The sequence below is a fragment of the Neltuma alba genome, unplaced genomic scaffold (assembly GCF_004799145.2).
Source record: "Neltuma alba isolate B1F8T4 unplaced genomic scaffold, ASM479914v2 tig00011881_pilon, whole genome shotgun sequence".
Taxonomy (NCBI): Eukaryota; Viridiplantae; Streptophyta; class Magnoliopsida; order Fabales; family Fabaceae; genus Neltuma; species Neltuma alba.
In genome coordinates, this window is record NW_021636483.1 from 341,846 (window position 1) to 364,127 (window position 22,282).

At 32.6% G+C, this 22,282-nt stretch overlaps 2 protein-coding genes and 1 pseudogene across 6 annotated transcripts in view; 2 read left to right on the forward strand and 1 right to left on the reverse strand.

Moving 5' to 3' along the window:
* Positions 1-12,934, forward strand: part of LOC114718945 (probable sugar phosphate/phosphate translocator At1g06470) — a 38,552-nt gene extending 25,618 nt beyond the window's left edge. The window contains exon 13 of the mRNA XM_028904387.1: positions 12,672-12,934. The gene's annotated coding sequence lies outside the window, so the exon portion shown is untranslated. The remainder of the gene's footprint in view (positions 1-12,671) is intronic.
* Positions 3,193-22,282, forward strand: part of LOC114718981 (probable sugar phosphate/phosphate translocator At1g06470) — a 33,910-nt pseudogene continuing 14,820 nt past the window's right edge.
* LOC114718950 (putative disease resistance protein At5g05400) overlaps positions 19,622-22,282 on the reverse strand; it is an 88,409-nt gene continuing 85,748 nt past the window's right edge. For all 5 annotated transcript variants that reach the window (XM_028904401.1, XM_028904402.1, XM_028904400.1 and 2 more), the window contains one exon: positions 19,622-20,539. In XM_028904401.1, the coding sequence (XP_028760234.1) occupies positions 19,733-20,539 (807 nt within the window). In that variant the 3' untranslated portion in view covers positions 19,622-19,732. The remainder of the gene's footprint in view (positions 20,540-22,282) is intronic.

Genomic DNA, 22,282 nt, shown 5'->3' on the forward strand with positions numbered 1-22,282 from the left:
ACTAATTTGATTAGATTAACGAAGTGAGGTAAGTTAGTTAATTATAAGAAATGTGACACATTTTTTCTAAAACACCATAATAATATTTCTTAATACCCCATCTCCTTCTTTTACTTGATTATGGTTGAGGGAGTATATAGGGGTAATTTAGAGAAAATTGATAAATATGAGAAATGGATCTTATATTTAGGATCAAAACCAACTTAATAATTAGATCCTATATTAAGAACCGGAGGAGTATTAAAATATAATCAGCCCAGTGGATTTGTCTTCTAGCAATAATTTAAGGACATTTCAAAGAAAAAAAGCCGAAACGACCGAAGGTAAGTAAACAAAGACTAATCATGTTAATTTTTTTAATGATTCTTTTGTCATAGTTAGATTATCATCATATAGATTATTGTTTTCTTAAAAAATATATATTTTTTCTGGCCTTAATATAAGATTTAATGAAATAATTTGAGTGAGTTAAGGATATTAGTTACATTAGTTAACCCGATATATTTTTTCTAAAACACAATAAGTGTCTTTTTTTAATTCCTATTTTTTTTACTATTTGATTATTATTGAGAGAATATCAATAAGATTGATTTTAAAAAATTAATAAATATATGAAATAGGTTTTATATATATGATCAATATTAATTTTGTAATTAGATCTTAAATCAAAAAGAGAGTCTTCAAGTTAGGGAGGGACATCTTGTCTTATTTTTTATTTGTTAATGATTCTTTGACACGTAATTTTCTTGTTTATCGCATTCACATGGCCCTGCTTGTGACTAATAAAGACTTGTACACTAAAGAAGCGGCCAAACAATAATAAATTAAAATTAATCAAATCCGCTTGGTTTAGGCGTTTCGATATTGCAGAAATGGCACGTAGGCCATAGCAAGCAAATTGAATCGAAAAAATATATTAAGTTTAGGAAAGTGACAATTTTTTTGTCTGATGAAAATAACATTTAGGATCCGTTTAGTTTAGTATCAGAGAAAATGAGAGGAGAGAAGAAAAAGATGCAACTTATTTTCTTAAAATATCTTTATTCTTGAAGTTTTTATTCTTTATTTTATAAATTATAATAATTATTTTATAATAATTTTTATATAGTGTAACTTGGGTCTTAAAAGCTCAGTAGATTGTACATCGCAAAAAAAAAAAAAAAGAAATCTTATGATACCTAGTTTTATATCCAAAAAAATGTTTTCATTTATTTTTTCTATGTACTTCATATTTTGCGGTGATTGATATTTATGTGACAAAGAGAAATTCTCAATATTATGATGGGAGGGGAAAATGCTTATATTATAGATATATAATCAAGTAAAAAAGTACCCATTCTGCTGTTATACTTTTTTTTTCCTTCCCAAAATGATGATATTGAGATTAATAATGTATTACTTTATAATATTCCCCTGCTATAAAAAATACTATAAGTTAAAGATATGTAAAACAAAGAAATGATATTATGATAATTACCTATAAATAATTGTGATATCTTTTGAGTCCGAAGCCAATGCAGAAAGATGACAACTAAAACTAATTAATTATGACAGCACAAGAAAAGCAGGAATGCTCAAGTTACACTTTATCAAAAAAATTATAGACAACAATGAAAATTAATAACTATTCTTTAAAAATGATATGATAAAATGGATAATTTTTTTCCAACAAAATAGAGAATATTTCGTCTGATTTCCTTAAAAAAAAAAAGCACTAAGCCCCTAAAATATTATAACTAAGCATTATTGACATAATTACAGAAGTCATTGAAGTGGAAAAAAATCCTTGTATATTTATGTATATGAAGTTTGTATTATCATAAGGCTTTTCAAATAACTAAAATGAAATCAACAAGAAATATAAAATACACATTTAGTTAATTACCTCAAACTCTGCAATCAAATTAGATAGGAAAAGAAAAGCTCACAGAGATGACCTTGGAATCAAATTGCGCGATGCCAACCTTCATTAAGAAACAAACAATGATTTGATTAATTAAGACTATGATATTACGGTCATTTACTAGGAATATTCATTATTGTAAATTATTGTGATATTCAAAAGAAAGAAAGAAAAATTATTGGGATTAACTCTAAGAATGTTTAAAATAGTATTGTTGTTCGAATAGCTTGATTGTGACTATACTTTTATCTTTTGCACTCTTTCACTTTCCAGTTTGTTTGTTTGTTTTTTTTTTTTTTGGATTGGGGCTATTTGTTTCCTTTTTTAATGAAATATATTTGGTTAAAAAATAATAATAAAAATCCTCATTTGCCAAGATTTGGCTCTTGGACTGTTACAAACCAAATCAGAACTCTGGTTATTTTGCAAGAAGGTTGGTCCGAGGTAAATCTGAAGTGGTTGCGGCTGAAGAATGAAACGGGGAATGTCATGATGCTGATGAAAATGGTTTTCAGAGTATTATGGCTACTAAGAGAAGGGACAATTGTCAGCTTTGTATTCCTTCTAAATCTAATGAAGTTCTTAAAGGAAAGAAAGTTAACTTCCTGGATCCAGTGCAACAAGTTTCCGAAATTGGCAATAATTCTTTGTATTCTTCCTTGAATAATGTTGATCATGGTGCTAGCATAGTGGGACCAAGTTCCCATGAAGGCTGTTATCTGATTATGAAGAGGCGGTAGGAGTCATAACTAAGAAGTCTGATGCTAGTACTGAGAAGGTTCCTTCTGTTCATATGGATAGTGATAATAGTTCTAGAACAATTTTAGGTTTACAAAGGGTTTTATTTGGAAAATGTCACTGTCAATTTGGGGAATTTGAACCTGAAACGGGAAGCTTATGATGATTTGGAGTGTGCTATACATCATGAAAAGGAGAAAGCTGGGCAGTGGTGATGCCTATAGGAAGAATTCTATTGCTGAATTTGCAGGGGGCTTTAGGGAAACAAAAGCTAAGATGACAAGAATTGCTTTGAAGAAAGCCAAGTAGTATGAGGAATCTGGCATATGTGATTCGATGGAAAATTCCAAAGGCAAAGGGGCTGGCCTTCAACAGCCCCGCCAATCTCATGAAAATCATATCGTGGAATTGTCAAGGTTTGGGGGTTTCTTTGACAATTAGAAATTTGAAAGACTGCAATAGAAAAGTCAGACCTTCAATCATTTTTTTTTTATGGAAACAAGAATGAGAAGTGAAAAATTGAAAAGACTTGGGAGCTTGCAACATGGATTATGAATTATATGTGGAACCTCGTGGAGAATCTAGTGTGCAACGTGGATTATGAATTATATGTGGAACCTCGTGGAGAATCTAGTGGATTGGCTCTTTGGTGGCAGAGTTGTGTAGATATTAAGGCTCTGTATCAGTCAAAAACTTTGATCCATGCTAGAGTCAAATCTGTGGTTTTAAATGTGCCATCTTTCATTACTTTTATTTATGGTGCTCCTAGAGAAAATGATGGAAATCTAGTTTGGAACAGACTTCAATCTTTAGCTCGTGGGCTCAATGATACCTGGCTTTGCTTAGGTGATTTTAATGAACTTGGTTCTCAAACGGAAAACAAGGTGAAAGTCTCCTCCAGTTGGTTCCGTTGAAACAAACTTAGATGGAGCTTTTAGTAAAGATTCTGGTTTGCTGGAATTGGGATTGTTTGCACAAATGAAGAGGGTTTGTTTCTTGGCAGTGTGTGCAGAAAAATGAGATCACTGACAGTGATGCTATTTCTTTCAGTGATCAATTTAATTATTCAAAGATATATTTTGACACTGATTGCCAAGAACTTTACAGAGCTATTGTAGCTAAGTCCTCAAGTAATGTTGAATGGCAAAATACTGATATAGTCAGTCTGATTCTGGACATGTTGAAAATTATGTTGACTTGACTTTGTATTTGTATTTACCAGCCTTATTTCTTTGCTGGCTGTTTCCCTTCAATAAATATATTTTCTGTTAAAAAAATATAAAAAGTTGGGAGAATTGCTCATAGGTCTTAGATAAGAAAACTAAATATAGATATGTCCCAAAAATTTCATATTTACAGGTTGGCTTGCCTTCTTTTCTTTTCTTTTTTTAATTTTTTATTTTGCTAACAATTGACTTGCGTTGTTTACCAGTCAAACTCATATTTATAAGTTGAATAACTAGGATTTAGTTCGCGTGCAACACGCGGAATGAATTAACTTCAACGTATGGTGTTAAATAATGTTCTCAACAAATACGCAGTTACTAACATAGTTACCTCCTCCATCCATTTACTCATACTACAACATCAAACGTGAATTGTAATTAAACGTAATTATATTAGCCTAGGACATTTCTTTTTCAAGACTTGTCCGTATTCATTTTTTTTCAAAACCATAGCTCAACACAAAATTAGAGAAAGGAAAATAAAACATTAATTTCTTAAAGAGCTACACATAATCTGAGATTCTATATTCATAGCAGTCTGCAGTATTTTATAGCATAGAATGATCAAGTCCAGGAAAAGTCTTATGTTGGAACTCAGCTATGTTTGATTAAAGAAAATGTCTATCACTGGAAGCTTCAGAAGGGTGATGCAGGTGAAGATGATGTGGGTGGGGCCTCAAAACATATAACGGGATTCAAATATTCAATAAATTTTGTACTTTTCTCTTCTTCTTTTTTCCCCCCAAATTAGATGTGGATTTTCGTATTCTTTCATGCATATATTTTCATATTCACATCCAACTTAATTGTTTAAAAAAGTGATGTGCAAACAAGAGCCTACTCTTTACTGCACCAACTAGCAAATACTAGCTACAACAACTTTTATTCATTCTGCTTAGTTTTAGAGATCAAAGTACATGAGAAGTAAAAGAAATATAAAAAAACAAAGATTCTGGAATTATAGCACCATTCAGCAGCTAGGCATGGATCACTGAGATAAAGCTCAGCAAATCTTGTTTCTGCTGCAGGTATTCTAAAGACATTGTTTTTCATACTTTTATGGTACACTTTCAGCCTGTTTTTGACAATGTAAGTTCCTTCTGCAAGCAAACTACGTATAAATTCATCTTTTGATTTTTTTTCCCTTTTCCTGTAGTTTTCTTATGCTGGACTTGTAAACAGGTACAATAAAAGTCTATTTGGTGACACTATGGGAAAGTTCCAAGCTCCTTTCCTAATGAATACTATCCACTTTACAATGCAAGTTGTGTTTTCAAACTTTATCACTTGGTTTTGGTCTCATAGATTCCAAACTAGTGTTTCTATGTCTTGGAGGGATTACTTATGCTGAAGTAAATGTGTAATTTGGGTATATTTTATTTTCTTTTTCCTTCTTTCTTCAAGTATAAGTATATGTCATCCAAAACTTGGAATAATATTGTCTTAAAATGATAACAATCATGGTAATTGGAATCGATAACTTGTCAATTTTGAGTGGACGGTAATATTTCTGCCAGAATAGAGTTAATAAACTCTAGCCGAATAACTTTGTATTGGGGACTGGGTCTTTGACAGAGAAGACAGATGCTCTATTCATCCCAAATGTCTTGTTTGACCACTACCAAAGAATTAACTGAAATTGGCACATTAATCTTTAATTATCTTCTATCTACTTCCGGAACTATGTTTGATAGTTGATCTCCATGTCTTTGTACTTTTAAAGCTTTTTTGGCTCTACTAAAGTTATTGTATTTTTATTGAAAAAATTGAATTATTATGCATTACAATCCACTGATGTCATTATTACAGCCCTACAAGAACTTTTTCAACCATTCTATGCCATTGCGTTTAATCTTATTCTATTGGGAGTGTCCTATTTTAAACAGAATTTTGGTGGAAGTTTCTTTCTTTTTTTTTAATACCGACAACTATTTTCTACAACAATATCTCTTTTGTGCTCATCTTTCCTAATATCCCCATAATTTACATCACATCCTAATCTTATTGCTTTGTGTGTGTGTGTGTGCACGCGCGCACACACATGAATGGATTCTTGTAATTCTTTTGCCTTTCAGATTATCATCCTCTTCATTAAATGCACACATATGCTTTTGACATGAAATGGTCCAAGAATATTTCTTATGGACAATGGTATAACTTTTTTTTTTTAATTTCCCCTTCTCCACGTGTCCGTACTTTTGTTGTGAATTTATAACTGCTTACTTTATTGACTTTTCTATCAAGTAATGCCACAGATGGAATTTTCCTTTCACAGTTGTACCAACTACTCTAGGGACAGCATTGAATATTAACTTGAGCAACGCTTCTCTTGTTTTCATCTCTGTCACTTTTGCTACAATGGTTAGTGACGTTTCTCTTCTTGTTGTTCATCAGGAGGGAAACATCAAATAATATCTATTTTATTTTGTATTGTTACTGAAGATTGCATTTTCTTTCTTTCTTTCTGTTTTTCTTGCCTTGAGGAAGTAACTATCCTTATTCTCTACATTTATCTCTATTTTATTTTCTTTCTTGCAGTGTAAATCTGTTGTCCCAATTTTTCTTCTCCTATTTACTTTTGCTTTTAGGTGAGTTTACAGTCTTTTGATCTTTGTAATTGTTCTTTCTATTTTTGTGACTTCTGTGAATGCTGGGGATCAAAATTGAACATTCAGTTATGAGGAATTACATCTCTATGATACACTAAGGAAATTAAATTCTATATTATGAAGTCTGACCATTCCTAAAATACAACGTTGTCTGGAAACTATCAATTATGTAGTACCTAAATGGTTAGTGATTCTATACGAAAGGTAGACTTATATTGTGTGACAGAACTTTTAGTGGCCCCAAAAGACTTCAAATTGTAGAAACCTTTTGCTTTAAGGAATAGCACTTTCTTGTCATGCTGGGATTATCCGAAACTTTCGTCCAGCTCTTAGTTCTAAAGTAAATTTAAACATTGTTCAGTGTTACTGTCAATTGGTTGATCCATTTATGTATGCCCATATGGTTTCCAACTGTGAATTTAAACATTGTTCAGTGTCACTGTCAATTAGTTGATCCATTTATGTATGCCCATATGGTTTCCAACTGTGAAGTTCTATGAAAAATTGATTTTTATTCAGGGCTTCAAATTCTAAATTGTTTGTCTGAAAGAAAATAAAATACTAGAATCATGTGACGGTGGATGGGAATGATGCTTTGGGCCTAATCCTTGGGGGTGTGGCAATACACCTAAGAAATTATTCTATTGAACGTATTCTCCCCTGGATCCAGGAATAGCGACATGGACTAAATGTAGCTTAATTAATTTAATGTGAATCCATCTACAGTCGAATGGAGGCATAGGTTTCTTAAACTGTCTAGGATTACCGATTGAGTTTTGATAGGTGATGTAAGATGTTTAGTGCCTAATATTCACAAGCCACATCCTGTGGCTACTGTTGCCTGCCACAATGCTCCCAGTCCAAGCAATTTTACTTCAGGAGAAAAATCAATGTTTATGCTGATACCATAGAAATTAGACCGGTCTCCTTTCATCTTTGTTACGTGTATGAAAATGAACATATGCTTTCTATGAACAACATTTTTTTGGGTTGAGTTTCTAAAACTTGTCATGCATGTCCGTATGTAGATACATGCATTTTCAGTACTAATACCTGTTTACTGCCATTTAGTTGCAAATTTTGATTGGAAGGTTGGAAGCTCCAAGCTTTAAACTGTCAGGCATCATCCTAGTTATCTCCATTGGTATATTACTAACAGGTATATATGGCAGCTCTAGCTTTCATGCCTTTTAATTTAGATTTTGATTTGCATTGATTGTTATAAAAAAAACGAAGAATATCAGTGTAATCCTCATTACTGGACAAACAATGAAACACCCTTGAAAACGTGTGCATCTTGGTCAAACCAAGTACACCATAACACTGGTAGGGGTGTACATTGCCTGTGTTTTGCCCTACTTAATTTACCAAACTCTTTATAACTCGTCAAAAGAAATCGTTCCAAGGTCGGAGTGTTCTTGGTCACTCTCAAATTGGTTCTAAATGTTGGTTTTATGCAGTGAATACCTGTGCAAGTGTTCAAATATGGACAATGAATTGTTTGACGTTCATATGAGGAATGCTGCTTTTTTATTCCATCATAAAAGTTATTACTTTATAGGGTTAATACCATTGTTAGTCCTTAAAGTTTGATTGAATTTTGGTTTTGGTCCCTGTAGTTTCAAATTTTTGGTTTTGGTCCCTATAGTTTTATAATTTTTCAGTTTGAGTTTAATGAATGCTTTTTATACTTTTAACACGATTTGGTTTTGGTACCTACACTTAAACGCAATTAAGTCCTTATGATACTATGGGATCAAAGTTTTTATGAAACTATAGGGGTCAAAACTAATGATTTGAAACTAGAGCAATCAAAACCAAAATCAAATCAAATTGTAAGGACCAACAATGATATTTTATACATCTGCACATTGTTTTTTTTCTTTTTTCTTTTTCTTTTCTTCAGTTGCTAAGTACATTTTTTAAGCCTTAGGAAATTTTGCACGTTGAGAAATTTGTATGTCCATCTAAAATACAATCCCCTTGAAATGCAGTTGCAAAAGAGACAGAATTTGAATTGTGAGGATTCATACTTGTTATGCTTGCTGCTGTTATGTCTGGGTTTCGTTGGTGCATGACTCAGATTCTTCTGCAGGTTCACATTTTGTTTCTGATTTCTTTTTTAATATCTATTTTCTTATTTTGCGCACTCATTTTTTCTGCCCTTAACAATTATTCTTACTCCATTTTGCTGACTTGGTCTTTGTTCTCTTCATGCAATTTGACACCAAACCAATGCTAAAGAAAGAAGCCCATGGTAAGTGTCCTGAATAGCTCCGCAGTAATTGTTTTTAAGGAAAATAGTTTTGTAGATTTATGCGTATTTTGATGAGAAGTGAGTAGTCTCACTTAATCATGACTATTTTTAACTCATTCAATGATATATTTTTGGTATTTTTAGAGACTTGACATAAATATGCGCCAGTTCAAATTCTCATTTTTTATGAAATCAATTCATAGAGATAGGAAGTACGTAACAATAGGAAGTACGTAACAAGAGTGAAAATCTGTCCTTTTGTGTAATTTGCATAGCAGCGCCAGTAGATACCCTATATTTCAAATCCCTAAGGAATGGGGAAACAAAATCGCTCTTGTACCATAAGGGATGTGAGGGAGAAATCTTAGGCTAAAAAAGGTCATGCAACTATGCTCCACTGAGGGGGTCAAACCATGGTTTCAAAAGTGCTTTTACGGATTACGCCTCGTTTTACGGAAAAGTGATTCTGAAACCGTGGTTTTGGTTTTGCCAAACACCCCCTGAGTCACATCACATGCGAAGGGAAAAATAAAATAAAATAAATGACAACAATCCCAAAGCACCTTGCTATCCCATTGTAGGTGGGCACATAGGTTCAATGCTTTTTAAACTAGCTACTATTTTTTCAAGGGTTGCTGAAGACTCTGTCTGCCATTTTTGGAAACAACGAATTTTTGTGTCCCATAACTAGATGATGATGTAAAATTGAGGAAACAGAATTTGATAGAGATATATCTTAGTATTTGTTAGGATTATAATTTTTGAAAACTAATGACCATTACATCTCTTTGTGAAATTGTGGAACCATATGTTGTACCTTTTATTAGTTATTCTTTGACTACCTTATTTAAATGCTCCCTCTGCTAAATTGAATTAAATCTCGGTATTCTTAAGTCAAGTTTACCTGGAAAGTCTTCACTTAAATTAGAAATATTGTTTTGGAAGATTGGCATCACTGACAAATTTTGGACATCTTAAACCAGCCATGTAAGCAGAAACAATCGTCATTCTGATTTTATTATTTTCTTAATGTTCTTAGAAGATGATGTGGGACCTTTGCATGCCTTCATCACCATTTGAGAGATCACTGCGCCACAGAAACCGTATACCTAAAGATAACCCTTTAAGTCGTAGGTCTTAGCACAAGGTTAGAGTTCTAGCTTTTCTAAAGTACTATCTCACTGATGGCCTAAAACCTCTTCAAGAGGAGGCCTTTTTGGCCTGTTGTGCTCGAAAGGCCTAAAGCCAATCCTAGGTAACAGTAAAGCTTCACAGGGTCTTTTTGTTCAGGTGCAGTTAGTTTGCATCTTCATTGCCATGCCTGTTTTACTGAGCCTGCCTCTAAGACAGTGACCAAACTGTTGCGCATTTCACGTAGGCTGGAACTTACTCGACCAAGAATTATTGCTACCTTTGGTCCATTAATGTTACAGCTCCCATTCATTGAGGCTTCTGTTGCTGAATATAGATCGTCATCCCATGCAAATAACAACTGAGCAAATTCCTATAATTACAACACGGGTAAAAAATGATATTTGATATTATGGGTGGTAATCCTGTTAAGAGAGGTTGTTGAATTAGCTAGAAGTTTTGTTGAGACTAAATTCTCTTTAAAGGTCTTTCTTCATGGACTAGATCCAGGCAGACTGCCAGATTCTTACTTTTAAACCAACATTTAACCATTCATCATACTTTATGCTCTAGAACATAGCTTACCATGCACTGACCTTAGGCAAGTGTGAGCTTATCTTTGGTCGGCTTCTGACCTTGACTGAAAACTCGATGACCATGTTTTAGTGTTTTTCTATTTTCGTCTTCTTTGAATACTCTTTCTTTATTCTAGTTTTTCCTCCACCGTTGTTCACTTTCCATTGAGAGATTTAAAAGTTCTGTACCTTTTTAATGAAATGCTGATAATTTTTCTGAAATAATTTCAGGGATAAAAAATCCGCTTACCTTGATGAGCTATGTAACTCCAGTAATGGCAGGGGCAACTGCTCTTCTCTCTCTTGCATTGGATCCATGGGGGGAATTCAGGCAAAACGAATATTTTAACAGTCCATGGCATATTACTCAGAGTTGTTTACTAATGCTTTTAGGTGGTGCACTTGCTTTTCATATGGTAAGAGTAAATGTTCCCTTTCCTAGGACATGGCATTACAATATTAATTGTTTGACTTTCCGCTTCTTTGACATTTAAGCTTTCAATTTTTTCTTCCTGCCAAATCAGCTTTCAAAAAGTGCATCTCCTTTTTGCAGGTCCTAACAGAGTATGTTTGTGTCTCAGTAACTAGTGCAGTCACAGTTGCAATAGCTGGGGTTGTTCAGGAGGCTGTCACCATATTGGTATCAATTTTTTACCTTTTCTATGCTAGTTTGTTGACATGAACATCCAGTGGCTACCACCCTTTATTTTGGTCTGTCTCATATTTCTAGAGGACCTAGTTAAGGTGTCACTTTTGTGCTGATGTCATTCATGACTCATGAAAAAAATTACTTAAGAAGGCTTCCAAGTTACTTGACACAGATTGTGCATTATAATTTGATTAGTTTTTAGGTTGTTGTATTCAGCTTTCTATAATATTGAGTTGATGGTTTCTGCATTTGCTGATTTGGCGGTGTGGTGGGGTTTAACAGGTTTTTCTATACGACTGCACCCTAACTGCATTGAAAATATTGATAATTGTAATTAGTTGTAATTAGTAAATTTGATGAGGATGGGAGAAACAAATGTTTCATGCTGTTATATATTTTTCTACTCATTGAAGTGCTTTATATGCAAAATTAAATTTGATTTTTTTTTAGGTTGTTAAATTGTTGTCATATATGTTTAATTTTCATGTTTGTGTAGGTTGCTGTCCTGTACTTTCATGATCAATTTACTTGGTTGAAAGGACTTGGCCTCTTCACTATCATTGTTGGTGTTGGTTTATTCAATTGGTACAAGTAAGTCATTAGCTAATGCGCTTCTCAACAATTTATTTTGGTATTTGGTCATAATTTTCTTCCTTCTTAATTTAATTTAGAGCCTCGAACTTCAAGGATGGTGATGGTCATGCTTACCTTCAACTGCTGGCAAAATTACAAAAAGTGAACATTCAAACAAACCAACCATGTTTGCTTCAACCCACAGGAAGTACGAAAATATCATACCTCAAAAGATAGCAAATTGAATGCCAGTACACAACGTCGAAGAAATATCCCCAGGTTACTGTTTAGGTCCAATATCACCTGGTCGTCCTCAACAACACCTGAATCAGGACCTGCAAGTATTCCTGAACAGAAATAAAATAAAATCAAAAAATAAAAAAGTCAAACTATTAAATCAGCAATCATGACAGGTACATAAGTAAAACAACATTAAAGGAGGAAGCACAGTAAACAAAATGTGTAAAGAAGGTGAAGGCTGATGACCATTACGCAAATCAACTAACCTCTCATTTCTGTAAAGAAGTTAAACAAATCATCAGGTGATAACAAAGACGATAATCTACTTGTCAAATGATCAATAAACCAATGATTTGAGAGGCCACCAACCACCCTTAATTGATGAATGAGTTCATCCAATTTCGGCTCCAAGATATCATCGCATGACTGCAATGTAACAATACTTTCACGCAACAAGCACACATAAAAATATTGACTGGTAAACATTAAGGCAATTTACAACCCAACAAAGGATTTTATATAAAACACACCTATTTCATTTCATTTTCTCCCAAGATAGCTCATAATTTTTAACAACCAGTTAAAAGTTACACAAATGAATAACACACTTATCTCCGGTATCCCACCTTGATATTTCAGGGTACCAAACTATAATATCGAATCCCAAATAAAAGAATGTTCTTGTCTGATGATAGCTTGGTTATCTGATGAAAGAACATTGCTTTCAGTACTGAAATATGCTTAATACTAACACTCTTTTTGTATTGCAGTCCCTTGTGTATATTTTGAAGCTGATTGGGTGGAGAGAAGAGAGAACAAATTTCCCACATATAATAAACAATATTTTGTCTTTTATTTTGCTTCATTCATTTGACATTCTCTCTGAGATAATTCCATAGAGGCTGTTGTATATTACAGAACAATAACTTGCTATTGTGTTATAATGTTGAAATTTTGGTTGGACTGTGCACAAGTTATTTTAAATGCCGGATGAATATTTACAGATTCTTATTGGCTATCGATTTTTTAATTATGTCTGGTCTAATTATGAGTTCTATGAAAATTTAGTTATAATATAAAATAATAGTCTAGTGTTCTTTTTATTGTTAATATTTTCTTTCTGATACTACTTTTATTAAGGGATGCGATCTTTTGGATGATTGTCAGAAACGTAAAATGACGCATTTCTAATGATATAATTTATACACAATTATTTGTAATGGGTTTTTTTTTCCTCAAGCAAATTTTTCTTTTTCCAATTGTTCTCCTAATAAACATGAATATGTTTTGTATTTCTTTGTAAATAATAATTATAAATTATATTGCGACGGAGAAGTAAAGGACAATAGGAGAAATCATTAATTAGTGCAGCATGTTAAAAAATAGGGAAAACCATATTGAAGGTACCTATACTTTCTCTCAATTTTTAATTTGGTACCTATGTGTTTTTTCCCCTCTAATTAAACATTTAATTTTATCTTTTTAGCAACATTAGCTTTTATAACTTTGTTCTATTGATATTTTTAGTCTCTACATAAGAATTAATGATGTTAATAGAGCAAAATTAAAGATTTAGTTAAGAACAAAAAACACATAGGTACCAAATTGAAAATTGAAAAAAAGTATAAGTACCTTCAATATGGTTTTCTCTAAAAAATAATATAAATGTTACAGATGAAATAAGAAGTCCACGCAGCCACGCAATTATTATATTTTGTGTACAACCTTCAGTATAATTACATAACTATAACATCTCAAGTCAAACACAATTTCAAAATAAGATATCTAATTTCTTATGTGTATGATTTGTAACATACTGACACACATTTAACACACTTTCACACAGCATTTAGTAAAACACAAATGCAGATAAAGAAAACATTAGAAGACCAAAGCTCCTCATCACCTTTTTAGTTTTAATTTTCGGATTTGATCTCCGGTTCTGAAAAAAGAAAATAATTGATTAGAAGCTTAAATGTTACATCAAAATGGCACAGATAAAAATATAAACTAACAGCCTAATTTATCCTATGCATTTTTAAAATTTGTCGTTAGATATCTATCTGTTTATAAAGCTGCTAATAATGTGATAAGAATGTGTGAATGGTGAACATTGATTTGTTTGGATTACGCACTTATTGAACTCTAATATTACTGCAACATGTCATTCATTTCATACAATATTTTTTATAAAATGACAATTATCTATATAGAAACCAACATCTTAAGGAGAATAAAAGATTTAAATTCAAATTTCTCGTAAAGTAGCCAAAAAAAAATTTTTTTGTGGGTGGGTGGGGAGGTTAAACAAGTGATTTTAAGTAGAAACAGTGAAATACAAAATTATGTGTTTGATATATAAGACGACCAGATGGAAATGAGGTGCTGTATCAGACAGAGTGACGTGAATAGCAATCGTACAAAACTATTCCATCCATTAAAAAAAATTAAAATGTAAAAAAGCATCAAAAGATAGAGTTGGAAAGGAAGAGTGTGTCCACGTGGAAATAAAAAGCGTAGTACCTCATGAGGCCTCGTATTCCAATAGTGGAATATTGTGCATATATGGACAATCTCGTATGCATGTAGTACCAGATAGGAGGCTGAACTCATAACCGTCATATATCTCTCTCAACTGTGGCAAATCTTCGAGATACAAATCCTTCAATTTGGGGAACAGGTTTCCATGATCACCAACTTCAACTTCACCTTTAGATCTCTTAACAACCCCCTCAAGTTCAGAGCAACTCTCTATGCGTATGCTTTCTAGTGAAGGACAATGATGAGAAGCCATAGAATATGAGAACACCCTTTTCATTTTATTGCTTCCCCATATCTTAATCTTCTCAAGTTTGGGGAAGCAAACATTAGAAGAAGAAGAAAGATTTTCAAGTGATTCTTCACAAAATATTCCCTCCAATTCCTCACAAGACCATACTTGTAATGTCTTCAATTCTGGAAGGCTTGTGACAATTGCAACAGTGAAAATATTCTTCAACTTTGGACATTCCTGCAATTTAATACTTTCAAGTCTATGGAGGCTCACACTTTGTGTGGGGCCCTTCCAAATGTATTCCAACCCTCCTAAATCTTCTAAAGATATAGAACACAACTCTGAATTTAGGGCCCTTCCTCCCTTATTCTCTTTTTTCTGTAAAGTAATTATATCCAATGATTACATGACAATCCGAAAGATGGACAATATACATGAACCATATCAAATCAAACTGTAAATTAACACTAATATTTTTAATATTGTAATAACATAATCTGAATAAGATAAATTTTACTAATTTAGGCCTTCATATACTATCCGCACTGATTTGTTACAAATAAAACAGTACTGAATAATTACTTTCCATTTCTACAACAATGAGCTGGAACGAAAACATTAATTAAAACAAAAATTGAAATAATTATTGCCCAAAATTTGATAGTAAAAACACGATTTTTTTTCAAATCAACTAAAACTTTTAACAAGAGGGAGACTTAACAAAAGGGGAAAAAAAGTCTCTTTAAAATATCTAAACGACAAATTTGACAAAGCAAACATGCCAATTTTTACGACACTGTTCACAATATAAACCCAATCAATTTCGCCCGTTTGACAAAATGATGCATTTAGCAAAGTAAAAGATATTATTTGACATTTTTTTAAAAAAAAAAGAACAAAAAGTTTTAATGTTTTATCAAAATTCATCAAGAAAAAATAACAAATTAAACCCCATTTTCACATAATTTTAATATTGTAATAACATAAGTTTTATTAATTAAGACCTTCATATATTATCCACAATGATTTGTTCCAAATAAAACAGTCTTGGATAATTACTTTCCATTTCCACAATAATGAGCTAGCCCCAAAACGTTAACCAAAAATTGAAATAATTAGTTCCTGTTATTATATTCAAGATATATTAATTTTTAAAGCTAATATATATATATATCTATATTCTTTGGTAGCAAACACGATTTTTTTCAAATAAATTTAAAAATCAACATGCCAATTTTTAACAGGAAAAGAGGTAGACTCAACAAAGGAAATTATTTGGCAATGTGAAAGAAATTATTTTGACAAAAATTTTAAAAGCAAAAGAACAAAAGGAGTTAACGTACGTTTTATCGGGAAAAAAGAAGTTCACCAACAAAAAATGACAAATACAGATTAAAAATAATAGTAGCATTTTATCATTCATGTTTATTATTTATTATCAAAGAAGCAACAAGTTGAGCTAAAAGTAATATTTGATTGTTTGCGGAAAATACTTACGTGTTGCGGACACTCCAATAATCCTCCTCCAAATATCTCTCTCAATTTCAGCAACTGTTGTAGATATAATTCCTTCAGTTTGAGAAGAGGTAGCCGCCAATCCCCATCATGTGCTACTTCTTCATCAACAACCCTCTCCAGTTCAGAGCATTCACTTATGACCAGCCTCCCTAGTGAAGGACAATGATGAGAAGTCATAGAATATGAGAACACCCTTTTCATTTTATTGCATTCCCGTATCTCAATATTCTCAAGTTTGGGGAAGCAAACATTAGAAGAAGAAGAAAGATTTTCAAGTGATTCTTCACAAAATATTCCCTCCAATTCCTCACAAGACTCTACTTCTAATGTCTTCAATTCTGGAAGGCTTGTGACAATTGCAAGAGTGAAAATATTCCTCAACTTCGGGCATTCCGCCAATTTAACACTTTCAAGTCTATAGAGGCTCACACTTTGTATGGGGCCCTTCCAAATGTATTCCAACTCTCTTAGATCACTTAAAAATATAGAATACAACTCTAAATTCAGTGTCAAAGGTTCATCTCTTGCTTCGATAGATTCTGTTCCTCTGACTTGCTGAACCTCAAACAGAGTACCTTTCATTCCACTTTTTTCAATTTCTACATATTTCAAACTTAGGAAAGGGGTCCAGAGTTTCTGATTGCGTGAATGGTGGGAGCTTTCTGCAGTAGTGACCACAATCTGATTCCCCTGTACATACATACATATATGTATTTAAATTATAATTATGAAATGCACACAATAATATCAACAACTTTTCTCTCACTCTCATCGCGTGAGTTAGAGATTAAACACGATTATTATATTACATAATGTATGTAAGCATATTATATATTCAGTGTCAAACACGATTTTTTCGGCAATAAATACCTGGGGCCAAAATCAATAGCACATACTACAGAATTATTTCCTTAACAAAAATAGGAAATAAAAATATAAAGCACTATTGAAAAAATGAAAGTAATTATTTGGAAAATATATAGTGTTGCATTTGGTAAATTAAAAGTAATTATTTGACAAAAAAGTTTAATATGAAAGACACAAATCCGTAAAAACAAATAGTATTTTCTTGTCTTGAAATAAAATGTAAAATTCCAATAGTAGTGCAATCACACACAGACATATGCAGACACTGTGTATGGTGTTACTACAGAGCTTTGAAATTTCAGAAACAAAAAATACATTTATATATTTGCAAAACCTTGAATTAAAGAAAATAACTGTTGCCTCTCATTTAGAATATGTTGGAGTACTTTTTTAGTTGTACGTATATTATTTGTTTATAAACGCGATTTTTTCAAATAAAATTTTAAAGTAAACATGCCAATTTTTAATTGAAAAAACGAGGTAGAATTCACCAAAAGCAAAAACGAAATGCCCTAAAAATATGTGAAACTCTTGACAATTGCACCAATTTACACTAGCCTCTAAAAACTAGTTTCCCTAATATATAGATGGTGTTAGAAATTGTAATACATATAACTATTTATTTGACCAGATAGTTAAAACTAACAAATAGAGTGATAAAGTAGGCACATTAATTTCGCATGATAATTTAAAAAACGGATATAAAATTCAGCACCAAAAGAAAAGAAACAAATTCAGCTTACAACCTTTTTTCAGCAAACGCATCAACATGGATTACTATTTCAAATGTGCAATGATTCAAGATGAATTTTGCGGATATAACACTTACGTATGGGTAGTCTTGAAGGGGCTCCCTTTGGTGCGGTAGACAATCACCATGCACATCTTCTTCATCAGTGAGCCTCTCAAGTTTATGACAACGCCATATTTGCAATTCCTCTAGCGAAGGACACTGAGAAGCTAGAGAATAAGAGAATAGCCATTTCAATTTGCTGCAACCCCAAATCTTAAGTTTCCTCAGCTTCGGTAGGCTTGTAATAGTGGCATGGGTGAAGATGCAGGTTCCCAATTCTGGACACCTCTCTAGAAACAGCTCTTCTAACATCGGGAGAGAACATGTGATCAACGAATCTTGGAATACTCGTTCAAGACTATTCATTTCTCTCAATCTTAAACTAATCAGGCGGGAGAACACTTGTCCTGTTTGAAGATTGTTGGTGCTCAGGCTATCAGCTATGAATCTCTTCTCCACACAGCGCGAAATTGCTAAGTGCTTTATTTTAAAATTTATATCCTTAAGATCCCACCTACAGTTGTCTACACAAAGGTAGTTTGCTCCAAGAATGAGATCTTTCAATGACGAATTTGAAACAGAGGCTTTGAAGCCTTGTATGCATAAAGCTCTCAGTTCTTCAATGCAATGAGCATCAAAATATTCTACAAGAGGAGAAAACCTCAATGATGTGGTATCATAGATAACATACCTCTTCAACCTCTTCAACCTTGAAAGAGAGAAATTTTCTAGGATGGCAGATTTCTTATTCCAAAAGTATAATTCCTCAAGTTGCTCACATCTTCCAATAACTTCTAAAGGATTTTTCTTAATTTCACACTCAAACACATCCAATAGCTTCAATTTTTTCATATCTACAATTCCAACAGGTAGTTCATCAAATTGAGAACCACGCAAGTCAAGCATCTCTAATCCTTTGAGTTGACCTAAAAAAGAGATGTCACCCAATGCAATTCCTCTGAAGCATAAGGTATGAAGATTAATTAATGATGACACAATTGATTGCGGCACTGACCATTGAATTTGTCCATCCCAATCAACTTGTTCCCATTGAAAGCTAGATGTTACAAGGCCCAAGATTTTGAGCTCTTCAATCCCCCCAAGATCTTCAATGAACCCTTCGGGATGAAGTAGCAGAACCTCAAGTGTTGGACAATGCAATTGATTAGAGTGCCTAAAATTGCCTTCCAGATCCCATAATGATATTACCTTTGTCTCTTTCATACTTCCATTTTCAGCCAACATTCTCGAAACCGCATGGCTATCCACCAAAATTGCTTGATGTTGCTTCCTTGCAATCCACAAAGCTACATCCCGAACTAAGTCATGCATTTTTACACATGCTTGCTCATCTGTATGCATTAATAAACAAGAATCTAATAGCCTGTCGATGCTTACTAAAATTTCCCTCCTTGCATCCTCCATTGTGTAAACAGTCACCTCAAATTCCAAAGTCCCTTTGGCAAATCGAATAAGATCCTCTCTATGAATTTCATGATCCTCAGGAAACATAGAGCACAATAGGAAGAGTTGCTTTGCTAGACTTGGCAAATAATCATAACTCAATTTGAGACATGCATAAGGCCCCCTTGAACTCTCATCAATATCCAATGGTAGGGATCGTTGTAGCCTCCATAGTGCTGACTTCCACTCCACAATTCCTCTTCCTCTTAATGCCCTTCCCACTGTCACAATTGCAATAGGTAGTCCCTTGCACTCATCAACAATTTTCTTTGCCACACCAACAAACTCATTTAATGAGTCATGGGTTATGTTTGCATGCATCTTTAACAAATCCCATGGTTCCTCCTCTATCAAGAGAGGCAATTCAAAATTTTCCTCACAACCCATAGAGACACAAACATCTCGAAGACGAGTAGTTAACAAAACACGAAATTTTCATTAATCGGAATACCAATGTCTTGGAGATTTAGATCGCTCCAAACATCGTCCAAGATTATAAGTATTTTCATACTTTTCAATCCAATTAATAGCCTCTGTGCTATGGTTGATTCGGTTTTTTCCTCAAATTCCAAACCCGTTTTTTCTTTTATTTCTTCTTGGATGTTCCTAACATTAGGAGGCCGAGAGACAACCACCTTGACCACTTTGTCAAAAAGCCTCAGCCGTTCAACCTTCTTACCCACTTCGATTGCCAAGGTGGTTTTACCTGAGCCCCCCATACCATACAGGCCCACCATCTTATTCTTGCCATCTTTAATAGCCTCGAAAAGGCTATTAAAAATTGACTCCCTTGATTTGAAGTCAATGACATCCTTGGAAGAAAATTGATCACTGAGATTAAGAGGTGGGATCCGCTGGGAAAATAGCTCAAGGCGGGAATTCATGAGATCCTTCATCCGCTTCGCCTTCTCATCCATTTGTTTTGCTAAGGAATACTTGAGCGACATGTTAAAACATTTCTTTCCTCCTCCTCCAACCTCTTGCTGTAGCTTTTGCACCTCGTCTAGGATAGCATTCACATCATCCAACCACTTCTTTACACGTGGCGTTATTTCTTCAGTTTTTTTATGAGCTTCTTCCTTACGCAGGCTCACATTTTCTCGTGTCACCACCAGCTCTTCTTTTATTTGGTTGAAGCAAAACAAATAACGGGCACGACGTGAAATTGGATCCCATAGACATTCTGCAAGCTTGGTTGCAAGACAAGTCCCAATTTCTTCCATCTAATGCAATACAAGGAAATCTTATGTATAAATACACCAACTTGTAATAATTCCAAATACAAAATAATGTCGCAAGCATAACACACGGACAACATGTATAAATTTGAGATTGGATGAACAAATAAATCACTTTATAAATATGTTTCAGAGATATTATATTGTATTAAAACAATTTTCTAGCATTCACACAACGGTTTGATTAGTTAAGTTTTCGTCAAGATGAGACAGTTTTGATATATAATATAAACTTTTTTAATTAAGGGACTTTGACTTGGAGAAAATAGTTGTGAAAACGTAAATTTATAATACAATTATCTAATGATTTCAATTTTGAGTTGAAGTGATGTTGAAATAATACAAAAACACGAGACAAAAAACTTGTGGCTAGAAGAAGTAAATAATTTATAAGAGAATATAATTAACAGTAGAAACTGAGACTCTTTCAAACAAGGGTAGTTAACTGTTAATACACATTATCCTTAATTTAACAGCTAAATAATTAATGTAGAGATATTATAAAAATTAATTAAATTGACTATTTGTAACAAACATGCACTGATTTCTTTAAACAATAGAATTCACACAAGTAAAAAAAAAAGGAAAAAAGGAAAAAGAAAGACTTTTTGTACTGGTTAGAAAACGGCTTTTTAACTGGTTAGAAACATTTTTTGTAATGGTGTTAGTATAATCATTTATTATTTTCAGAGGGAAACTAAAAATTGTAATGATCTTCTTAATAATTTAAAGTGAATTAAATTAAAACAATTTATATAGGTGCTAAAATGGTTCAATTAACATAAATTCAGAATAATACAGAAAATTATCTAACAAATTCAGTGTTTTCGATGCAGTTGTATTCTTTCGCCAGAAGAAGTGTTATTTTTTCCCCACTTCATATCGAGACAAGTTGGATTTTAATAGAAAAATTAATTAAAAAAAAACATAAGTCAAATTTTTTATATCTATTAAATCAGTTCTTCAATTCCATATCACCTTGTGTACTTTTTGTTTCATGTGAATTTATAATTAAATAATAATATTTTAATAATAGGATACATGTTCATATATGATTGAAGAACTTGACATAACAAAAATAAGGAACTTGGTGTAAGTATTATCCGAAATTAATTTCCTGGTAAAATATGAACAAAAAATAAATTAGAAACAAAGAGAATAAAGAACTCAATAAATTTGACGGACTGATTGAAAAATAATTTTTGACAAAAAGAAAGTAAATTCTTTAAATTCCTTTCATAATGTAGTGTATGCTGCCATTTAAGAATTGTAACAAATATATTAGTTGGATATTGCCGTAAAATAATTATAATTCGACATTAAATCTTTGACAGCTAAGGGATTTATTAAGAATTGGACAAAATAGATGCAATAGACTTCATCAATTTGTTTTGTTTCTAAAGTTAAAATAAATATAATTAAAGAATAAAGAATATCTAAAATAAGGAAATGATGTTCCGATCATATTTACCTTACTAAAAAAATTATTAATAGTCATGTAAAAATACTAGTACTTGAATGCTGTTCTTTTTCAATGACATGCGATGTTATTATTTAACGTTAACATGAATTGATGAAAAGACAAGTTATAATGTAAAAATGATACCTGCTCATTTATTATTAAAATTTTTTTATGATTATTTTTATGATTGGTAAACCTCCATTGACTGTGGCTGATCGGTAGTCAACATCAATCATATGCGGGGATTCAAACACACTTATCACTTA